We start from the raw sequence: 10,945 nt of genomic DNA, 5'->3' as shown, positions 1-10,945 counted from the left end.
GTCTAAAATCAGCAAAAACACATTAAAATAAAACTAAAAACCACCCTCCTCTAACGTTGTTATTTGTTTACATAATTTGGAGGCAAGAGCAGCCAGGTTGCTGCGATCAGTTCAGATTGTTGTGGCCTGTCCCTGCGGTCATTTTCTGCTCAGTCAGTGGCTGTAAAGCAACATCATTAGAGGCCCCATGATGGACAACACTGGCTGCCTTCTGTCCTTTGTGTCCAATTCCCTCGCCTGCTCTCGTGGATGAGGAATCTAGGAAGATGAGAGCTGCTGAAGGGACCAGTAGGGTGAAAAAAGAAACATCACAGCGGCTCAGTCCATTTTTGTGTGAAGGCATACACCAAACAACAATCAAATTCATTTATAAAGCAGATACTGACAGAATTTCAGATTGATTCTGTTTGTTTCTGCAAAGCATGTGAGTTGTGTTGTGATTGAGCAATGAATAAGCTGCCTTTTCGCTTTTTACCTTAACATTTCTCAAAAATGTCCCATTGACTTTGTCTGTTATGTTGCATTACAGTAATTCTAACAAGAGGACATTCTCATAAAATATAAATAAACTATTTTATATACATAGATTTTTTGCCCCTAATTGATAATATTAGAAAACCAGAAAATAGAAAAAATAGTACATTTGGTGGGAAAGTGGTTGATGAAGACCCTAAGTGTGTTTCACCACAGCTACAAGTAAATCAGGATGAAGCCACTCCAGGTTTTGACAAAATAGAAAGTTTTTCAAAGTTGTCATGATGTCTCCAGGTAAAAAACGACGTTGGTTTTAAAACATAGAAGTCATTGTTTCTGGTCTAAAGACCCACCAGTAGACTTGTAGTCTGACAGTGAAAACATACGGAACAATCTTTTTTAGAGGAGCTTTGTTTTTCAGAACCTTATGTCAGGATAATTTATGAATTCAGTTTTTGACTCAACAGGGAGTTAGTAAAGAGAAGCAAAAGCTGGAGAAATGTGATATCTCTCCTTTTAATTATTTTCATTGGACCGTCGCCTGCATCTGTCTACATCAGCTTAAGGTTTTTTTATTGATGTGTTTTAGGTATCCTGATAGTAAAGAACAACAGCAACTCAGTCAAGAAATTACTTAAAGGTCAGGAAATTGCAAAATGGAGGAAAATATTCTTTTTTCAGAAACGTAAATATGTCTTTGGCTTAGAGGGCATAAAGTAGGGGCCAACCCTAAATACTAACAGCTGTACCAGAAGAAGAAAAAGAAAGGTAAGCAAAAGAAAAAACATCTGGGCGAATACAGACTTTTTTAGTTCTGCTATGCCCATACTTAGTCTCTAGAGGGCAGTGTTTGCATCGTCATCATCATCATCATCATCATCATCATCATCATCATCATCATCATCATCATCATCATCATCATCATCATCATAATCATCATTCTCTGTGCCACAGGTTTCTTGCTTATATCTGTGCTAATAAACTAATAACACTACATAACAAGACCATGTTTATACGACACTAATAAATGACTTAGTGGGACAAGCTGAGTCTGTTAATTAGATTCAAGTAATAAATCAAGGAATTTTTGCTCCAAACAGCTCCTTTAAGGTACTACATTACAGATGTTAATTGTTACCATGAAACACCTCAAAATATTTCTGAATGCGAGATTAGTTTTGAAAGCAGCGTTATATTTGCTCTGCCAACATGATTTCATTAGCTGAGACACATTTTTATTGATCAGACTTCATCCTGAGTCTTTCAGACATTTAATCTGGTATTTAACATCCATTAATCATTAAGCACTTTCTCCTCAGGTTAAACTTAGATCGAGCCTCATATTTCCCCGTCTTGACGACAGTGACACAAAGAAGTTGAAGTTTAAATCCAGCTGCTGCTGTTAATCAATACACCTCAGAAGTCAGGATTGTCCTCTGTTAGATGTAGACGTTTCAGACTCTACTGTAGTATTATGGGCTACTTATTGATAAGCACCAAACCACTTCTCACCAGCCTGGTGTTTCTGTTGAGTCTGAATTTATTGTGGGGAAACAAAATGACCCGAGAGCAGTAAAAAGCTGTTTATGTTCTATCAAGTGACTATGGAGTAGCTTGAAACTGCAACACCATACACTGGAAAAAGTGTTTCTTTGAGCCAACTTTATAAAATAGTTTGATTTGTTACAGCTAATTGTATTAGTTTTGCCTAAGCTATAAATTAAATCCAAATTATAGCTTGAGCAAAACTAATAAGATTAACTGTAACAAATTCTTTTTTAAAGTAGGTTCAAAGAAAAAAATTTTCAGCTCCTTTAATGTACTATATTACAAGACATCAGAAAATAATGTAAAAAGATTAACATCCTTAGAGGAGACATGGGCAACATTTATCAATATAAATCTAATCCATTCAGGGAATCTTTAAAAACAACAACATATTTTCTTTGTCTTTTATATTTTGAAAAACAGTGTAACATTTTATCTTCACGTGCACTGAAGAATGTTGCTGTTTAACTAGTTTATCTAGTAGACATTACAATACTTTTTATCTGATATGTTACTGCTGTAGTTGTCATTCTTGAGCACTGACTGCAATAAATCCAGGATACGCAAACCCAGTGTAGGATTTTATTTTTTTTTTATTGGCATAAATTCAGAGTTTTTGTTCTTTGCATAACAAAGTCTCATCTTATAGAGTTCAGGTATTAAATGGGAGCACAAGAAAGTCCAGTACTAAAAGGAGTCTAGACCGAAACTAAAAAGTGATCTGTTTATTCACTCACTTTTATTGCTAATGATTAATCTGTCCTACATTTTTAGAGTTTTGCCTTGAAAAAAGCCTTTGCGTTTGTGTGTGAGCTAATGCCAACACACTTCACTGCACATGAGAATGAAAAGCAAATTACCATGAGTTACACCAGGGCCAAAGTGCAAATACTGATAATTCTTTGGCTTTTTTTCCTGTTGCTGCTTTTGGGTTTTTTCTTTTCAACTAACTACTTCCTTCTTCATAAATCAGTGCAGCATTTCTCGGTTCAGAGCCAGAGCAGCTCTGAGGCTGCGCGAGAAAAGTTATGATAGCGGATTTATAGAGCAGTGATAATCTCAGGCAGTAAATCAATGCGTCTCAGCTCACACAAAGAAACACACAGAGGAGCTCAGTTTTCCCAGGACTCAGCTCAAAGGCTCACGAGCGTTGAAGCGAAACAGGTAAGGAGAAGAAACCTGTTGATCTGATGGAGGGCAGGCCGCACCCGAGAGTTGTCCACAGGAGGAGGGAGACAATCACAGCTTTGCCTCTGTACCACTATGGAAACCTGCTGAAGAAAAACCTCAGAGAGAAGGTAAAATAACCTACACTGCAATTTAGTAGAAACTGGAGATTTAAACACAGAAACTGTCAGTACTGGAGGTACTCATGTATTTTCAATGTTTTTATTTTTTGGCTGATTCTCTTTGTAACAATTTTTTTTTAGCAACCTGATCTTATTGCCAAGGTCAGACTGTGACTGCTTTGTTTTGTGGGAGGCTATTTTAAATTAATAATTTATGAAGAGGATCGATACCTACTGATAGATGTACATTCTTTGAATGATGAGTTTAAAAAACTCTCTTGAAACTGTACTGTTTTCATATGTAAGTAAATTAACAATTTCAATTAGTTAGCCGGAGATTAAAGAAAAAAAATTAATTGCACTTTAGTCTACCATAAAGACAAGGGTGAGTTTATTGGATTGCAGTTCTGTGCAAAGGTGAACGTTTCATCCACAGCAGCAACTCAAAAAGACATTTATGACTTTCAGGATTTCAGGAACTTCTACGGAGAGCTCAGAGGATCAACACTGTTTCTGTACAACAATGATACACAAGACACAGTAAGGACACAGTTAAAGTTTGTCTTTCATAAAATAATGTGGTCAAATTTAATTGAAAGAGTTTTTCATGTGCAAGAACCCAAAATCTGATTCTCATCTGAAACTCATCAGAGGGGCAGTAAGGAAGTACAGGTCTGTTGATATTTCATCCATTAAACTGCCACGGGACTTTCTGTTTGTTTGTCAGTATTCAGAAAGGCTGGACCTGGGGCTGATAAAGTCCATGGGCATAGAGTCTCCTTATAAAAACAAAGGGCCAACCATTTTCACCTTAAGCTTGCCCCTGGAGGACGTGCAGTTAAAGGTTTGTGAAACTTCAAGCTGACTCAGCATTTATCACAAAAATGGCATCCACTTGATTTTAAAAGCTGAATGATTTGAAAACACACTGTTTAGATTATACATTTTAACTAAGATTTAGCACGGAGGGGCTGAAATGTCCTTTAATTTCAATGAGTTTGTGTAACTGTGGAAGAGAAACAGGGATTATTTATTTCACATAAAACTCAAGTGCGGTATTTGTTGAAGAAAAGCTCATCGTACCAAAACAACTCGTGTTGTTTTCTCTGACTCTGCAGATGGATAATGCTGACACAGGAGAGGAATGGAGAGGCTACATTATGACTCTGGTTAATGTAAGTCAAAAATCTGACAAACAGAAACAAACTCAGGATGAACATGAGGCTCACAAGCTTGAAAACTCCTGTTTTATTTAGTATTAGTAGGAAAACCACTTTTTCAATGTAGGTCAAGTACTCTGTCATTAGATAAAGCTAAATTTGTCTTTCCGAACTCCATCATCTAATTTTAAGATAAGTAACTGCATGTAGACACTCAGCTCAGCTGGAGATGACACCTATGAGCAATAAAATTAATACTTTGAGCTGCTATCATTTTGAACATTGCAGAATTGTAAATGAGATTTTAAATTTTAGTGGTTTTTTATTTTATTTTATTAAATTCAGTGTGAATTAATATAAAATTAAATATGTCCAAAAACATTGAAAAGTATTAATACAATATTTATCTGTAAAAGTTGTTTCCTTTTGGTAAAACTCAACTAGATAAAATTTAAGTGAATTTAAGTGCAAACTTTTATAATAGCAGAAAGAATTGATGGCAATTTTATAAAAGATGTTATTTTTCTATTTTCCTCCTGCATGTCATGGTATTACAGCTCGCAAAACATTTTCATCATCTCTGCTTGTAGAAAAAATACAACATTAGTTGTGGCTGATTTGTAAAGTTACGGCAGAGCTAATGTATATCTTTCAGGTTCTCTTGCTAATCATTGTCACTGTGTAATAAAATGTTGAATAAACAATGTGTTTCCACAGCATACATTGAAAATGTGTCCTTCAGATTACTGTAGATCTCCATAGAATGATTCACAAGTCAATTATTAACCTTATGTCATAAAAGAAAATAGCAAATAAGTATTCCTGGTTCATTGTTTGCCTCAAAGTGCCAAGAAGGGGAAAAAGGTCCCTCCAAAATTAAGAAAGTGGTAGCTTTAATATACAAAGCCTCCTAAATATTGTACTTGTCAGTTCATGTTAATATTTTAAGCAAAGTCTGCTTTAAATTTTCTCTCCTGTATTTTATGATAAACTACATTATCTATTGTAGATAGTAACCTGTATTTTATTGCAGAAAGAGATTCCCTCAGACCTTCAGGTGCTGCCTGGTCAGAAAATGAAGCTGAAGGAGATGCTGGCTCTGGAAAAGAAAAGAAACCCTCATCTGCAGCGCCCTGAACTTCCTCCCCGACCGGGCTTCCTGCAGACTAAAGATACTCCTGACATGCCTGCGTGAGTTAAACTGAGGAGCTTCTTACACATTGTGTTTGTCTGCATATCCAAACAATGTATCAACTATCCTGGACAATAATATCTACAAGTTATTTTTAGCAGTTTTAGCCTCTGTCTTCTCTCCTGCATCACTTCTGGGCTCTAATCAGTTCTATAAGCATCATGTTTCCATCTCAAGACTTTTGTACTGAGAATATGAGTTATCTTCAGTTACATAAACACCTGCTTTCTCACAGGCTTACTTCCTGTAAGACTCAGGTCCCACAAAACTCATAAAACTTAAGAATCAATAAAAAATTGTGAGTTTGTTTCACTTGTATAATTGAGGCAATGACCTCCAAAGAAATTGAAACAATTGAGAAGAAAAGAGCACTATTCACAGCTCTTTATAAAATATTTAATTTAGAAAAACAAAATGATTTACTTTAGAAACTTATTGAAGAAGTCGATTGTGTCTTTCTGCTTTCTTTGCTCCCTGCAGTTGTTTTTTCGACGTGACCCGACAGGAGGCTGAAAGGCTGCTCAGTGAGAACCCGGAAAACGGAAACATCATCCTCCGCCCGTCCACCATGCCCAAGAACTACGCCCTGACGCTCAGACAAAAGACCGACAGGTTCACTCAAACTTCACCCTTAACTCATTCAGCAGCTCTGATTTCCCCGCAGAACTTTGAAATAAACCAGCTGGCAGTTAAAAGTTTGTTTTTATAATCCTCGTTTGAAATGTTAGACAAAGAAGGAAAAGCAAACATTTCAGCCAGTTAGACCAATGACAGAAACAACGTTCATCTACATTCAGAGTAATTATCTTGATGTCCACTGTGTTGCAGAGGGCATGTCCTGAAGAACTACAGGGTGACCTCCACCAACGCTGGCTTTGTGATCGAACTCGAGACTCCAGTAAGTCTAAAGTATTTGTTTTTATGGTTGAACAGCTCTCCTCACAATCCACAGCCTGAAACTAAAGAAAGAAAACGGTGACATGAAACATAAATGAGAAAGAATAAAAAAAAATAAAAAAAAATATTTTACAAACAAAGCAAAGAAAACCAATTCTAACCAAGATTTTTTTTTCTCAAGCCTTCATTTAATTGATTGTTTTCTAAAGAAAATGCAGTTTTGCACCTTAGCATCCATCCAAATGGAATTAAAAGTGTTCAGACATTCTGCCTTACTGATGTTAATGGTTTGAAATAATTTAGGCAGCGTATCAAACATGATGACAGCAAATAATTCTGTTGTTTTGTCAAATAACGACAAATTTTAATTAAAGTGCTTAGAGATAATGACATTAGTGATTTCTCATATGTAATAACAGCTGCATATCGGTTTCATGAAAGAACTGTATGTTTAGCTATTATGTAACAAAGGCTGTGAATGAAAGGCCAGATTTCATAAGGTCGTCTTGAGAGTTAATGGACGTAGACAGTGCAATCGCACCACTCACTTTAATCAGTTGAGCAACATTGTAAATGATTCATTTTAAATAAAAAAGACTCGAGGATTTCCTTGTTGGTTACATCAGAACCTAAACATCAACCGACATCAAAAGCTGCATCGACATGGCGACACGAAGAAGCCAAGTCAGTTTCTCCTATAATTTTGTCTCATATTTCTGTCTTAATTCTAGGACACAAACATTGCTCAGTGGTTTCGTATTCATACTCATTTCAATAATAATATTCATAATAATAATAAGCTCCCATTTCTTCTCACTTTGCATCCTATATTTGTTCTTTAGATTTTCTAAATGGGATCAAAAATTTTAATGGCACGATATTGTGAAAAATGCCCTAAATTAACATTTAAAAAAATATTCTGTCTTTCAAAATCTGTGCAGATTTGACTGACCAAAGGCAAACAAATTGCGTATTTGACACAGGCTCCACTCAACAAATGATCGAATGATGCTGGAGAAAAAAATGACTTTTTGTGACTCGTCTCATTTGTAGACAAATATCTGGTTCATCTCTTGAGTTCAGGGTGCCTGAAAATTAAAAGGGTCAGAGGGGAACAACTAAACAAACACTACTGAACAGAAATGAGAAATTTGAAAATGACTGAAATAAATACATCAAGGCCTGATTAAAAGATTAAAAGAAGATCTGGCTCCATGTAAGGACAACATTAGGAAATGAAGGGTGACTGAGCAGTTAGATTACTGTTTTACATAGCAGTTTATGTTATGAACTTTATATATGTGATATGCTGATTTTTAAAAATCTTGTTTTATTTATTTCAGGGAGATCAGAGGGGAAAAATAGCCAAGTTTATGTAGTTACTTTGCTGTGACAGTTGAATCTTAGTCTGGAATGTTTCTCTGACATCTCATGATAAGTACACTGGTGAAAAATACATTTCATAAATTTAATAGCTAAATCTTCCCTAATGTTTACTCTGCAGATAACAGTCCACTCACTGAACGATGTACTGAAGTACTTCCTGGAGAAGACAGAGTATCGCCTTCGTCCCTATGTTGTAGCTCAACCCTACGATACTCGGATTGGTGAGGATTAGCACTCCTCTGAGAAACAAATGAGTTCACTTCGACACAGATTAACAACTGTTTTTGTTTTGACAGTAGTGGCTCCTCCTCCGAGATGTGTCAACGTGTCACCACCTGTGGTCCCCAAAGCTCAGGTGGCCCCCATGCAGCGATCCCAGGCCAAAGACAAGCATCTTCCACCCGTTCCCAGGCCTGATGAGGGAGAATATGTGATACCAGAAGAACCCATGATGGACGATCATATGATGATGAAAGGTAAATACACACTCAGACAAATTTACTAGGATCCTGAGTAAAGAACTACTGTAAAATAAATAATTGGTGGAAATGATACCATTTAAGAAAAAATGTTTACAAAATCACCAGTGTGACAGTTATTGGAAACCCTCAATAAGATGGACAGTTAGAGGTGAATAAAACAGGTACCTATTGGAGAACTGCGCCGTAGCAACCATTGGACAATATCTGCATAGCAACTGGTTGGACCTTCTCTGTCCATCCAATTGTCCAAACATGGGGAGTTTGATAAACTGGGATTTTAATTAAACCTATATGTTTTTGTTAGATAAGATTCAGACAGACCTTTTTAACTACAAACAAATACAGCTTCTTTGACGAGAAACTCAGGAGCATCATGCCCACAGTCAAGTGCGATGGTGGAACTATGATGCTGTGGGCCTGTTTTTCTTCCAAAAGAACCTTGTTAGGGGGTGTGGCATCAGCAGACCTTAAAAGAAAATCTGGTGGACTTTGAGAAAACTGAAAATAGGTGTTCATTGAGTTTTTTAACGTGATTTAAAACATTCCTCCATGGCCATATCTGTCCCCAGACCAAACCCTTGTATTACACCTACTGGATAAACAGAAGAGAGGAGACAATAAGAGAGAAACAAGCGACAAAGAGATTGCACAAATAGAAAATACGAGTTTATTCATGCTCCAACCATGGGAAATAGGTAAAAATAAATGTCCAACTGCTGATCGTATTTGTGAATATAGAGAATTATCCACTGAAAAGAATATGCTCAAATGTGAGGGTATATTTTTCTGTAATGTTCTGTGGGAAATTATGCTTCTGCTATAAAAGAAGAGTTTATTTTACATCATAACTAATGAATGCATCATTATTGTTTGTGTTAGTTGATCAAATTAATCTCAACGAGTAACACTCTTTTCTGGGTCTTAATCAGCTCTGGTGACTGGTGAGCTTCAGGCAATTTTACGAATGAGAAAAGAAAACCTCTACGTGGACACTGGAATGGACGAAGACTCCACATACCTGAATGAAGGTGAAAAATTCAAATCAAAGGTCCAGTGGACAACCAACGTCCCCATGCCATGAACTTTAACTTTCTGCCTAATACGTGGCTCAAAGATTACGGTACATGTTTTACTGAGTTCTGCCACCAAAATCCTTTTTTCTATGGGGATATTAAATGTGTGCAAAAGTTAAATCGAAAATATATGAGTTCTCAGTTAATTTTCAGAGAGGCAGAAGTGTGTGGGAATCTTTGAACTCCTTTCTTCCAACACTGTCCAGAGTTAAAAACAGTAAGCAAACATATAAACAGAAGTTTGGGTGATTTATTTCCAAAGAAAGTCACTTTACGCTTGATGACAAAGACTTGTCAGCTACTTGTTTTAAATAAATGAAGTTGTGTAATTAGATTTTTTTTTCCAAATTAGGGAAATTTGGTCAAACACTATAGAAGTCTCCAAGTCACACCTGCAATCCAGTCAGAAAACCAGTGAAGGAGTAACAATATTTGCTAAAAAGAAATAATCTAAAATTTGGTGCTTCTGAGGTTTTTTGATAGGAACTTTAACTTCACACCAAACTAAGAAAGACTATGTTTTATTGTGATCAGAGGGTTTTGCACGATTCTAAGGGAGACAATGTTTTTCAGAAGCACGTGTTAATATTCAACTTATTTGTTGCATTTTATCAATGCACTCTATACTGTTTACATATCCCTCCATAAAGCCGATAATGTCTGGATTTGATGCCATTTCATTAAGAAAAGCCTCCTGTGTCAAAATGACTAGAAAACTGACAAGCTAACTGTAGAAGACTGAAATAGCAGTTACTTCTTCTTTAAAGGTTTAAGGAAGTGTAAATTTTTAAACGTACTGTGTTTTGCACCACCAGCCCTCCATACTTTTGTAGCTTTATCATTAAAAGTATTTTCTGAAACGGTTCCCTTATGTCATGAAGGGATTGTCGGCTAGCAGTACCTACACCGAGCTCAAGACGATCCAGAATCTTCTGTCATTCCACGGTGGTGGAATGAGCTACGAACCGCGACCAGAACACGGGCGACCCTAACTTCAACAAACCCTAACGATCCCAGCTCGCTACACTTAGAAAGTGTAGCGAGTATAATAGGCTATATTAACTAACCTGCCGTTGGCTACTAGTAGCCTGCTAGCAGTAGCCAACTACTGTTAGCTTTGACATTAGCTGCATTATGTTATATCCTCATGTGTCGGTGACTTCTGCCAAATGCATTTATGTAAAATGTGATTTTGTTTCACAACTCACCGTTGACACTCCCAAAAAAAAACAAAAAACATTTTTACATGTGACAATAATTTGCCAAAACCATCTTATTGTGAACATCGGCAGATTTCCTGTTTAGAAAGCTGGTAATCTTTCAGTTTTGGCTAAATACATATTTTTTATTGTTATTGTAACAATGTCCAATGTAAAAAAAAATTAAATAAATAACATAATGAATATGTAACCATGTAAAATATTTTAATGCAAATTGAAGACAG

At 36.3% G+C, this 10,945-nt stretch overlaps 1 protein-coding gene across 4 annotated transcripts; it reads left to right on the top strand.

The window, feature by feature from the left end:
• Positions 1-3,036: 3,036 nt before the first annotated feature.
• Positions 3,037-10,819, top strand: LOC122836687 (signal-transducing adaptor protein 1-like). 4 transcript variants are annotated; one of them, XM_044126442.1, is made up of 11 exons: positions 3,039-3,320; positions 3,780-3,851; positions 4,039-4,155; positions 4,430-4,486; positions 5,505-5,662; positions 6,144-6,275; positions 6,492-6,561; positions 8,065-8,167; positions 8,243-8,422; positions 9,358-9,548; positions 10,383-10,819. In XM_044126442.1, exons 1-10 carry the CDS (start codon positions 3,213-3,215, stop codon positions 9,507-9,509), a joined length of 1,149 nt encoding a protein of 382 aa, XP_043982377.1. In that variant the 5' UTR covers positions 3,039-3,212; the 3' UTR covers positions 9,510-9,548; positions 10,383-10,819. The 4 variants fall into 4 exon arrangements, with proteins under 4 accessions (XP_043982378.1, XP_043982377.1, XP_043982380.1 ...); XM_044126445.1 differs by having other exon boundaries at positions 3,040-3,320; positions 9,358-9,456; XM_044126443.1 differs by having other exon boundaries at positions 3,037-3,320; positions 8,246-8,422; positions 9,358-10,819.
• The last annotated feature ends 126 nt before the right edge of the window (positions 10,820-10,945 follow it).

Source organism: Gambusia affinis, linkage group LG09 (genome assembly GCF_019740435.1).
Source record: "Gambusia affinis linkage group LG09, SWU_Gaff_1.0, whole genome shotgun sequence".
Classification (NCBI taxonomy): Eukaryota; Metazoa; Chordata; class Actinopteri; order Cyprinodontiformes; family Poeciliidae; genus Gambusia; species Gambusia affinis.
This window is presented reverse-complemented; position numbering and strand designations above follow the sequence as displayed.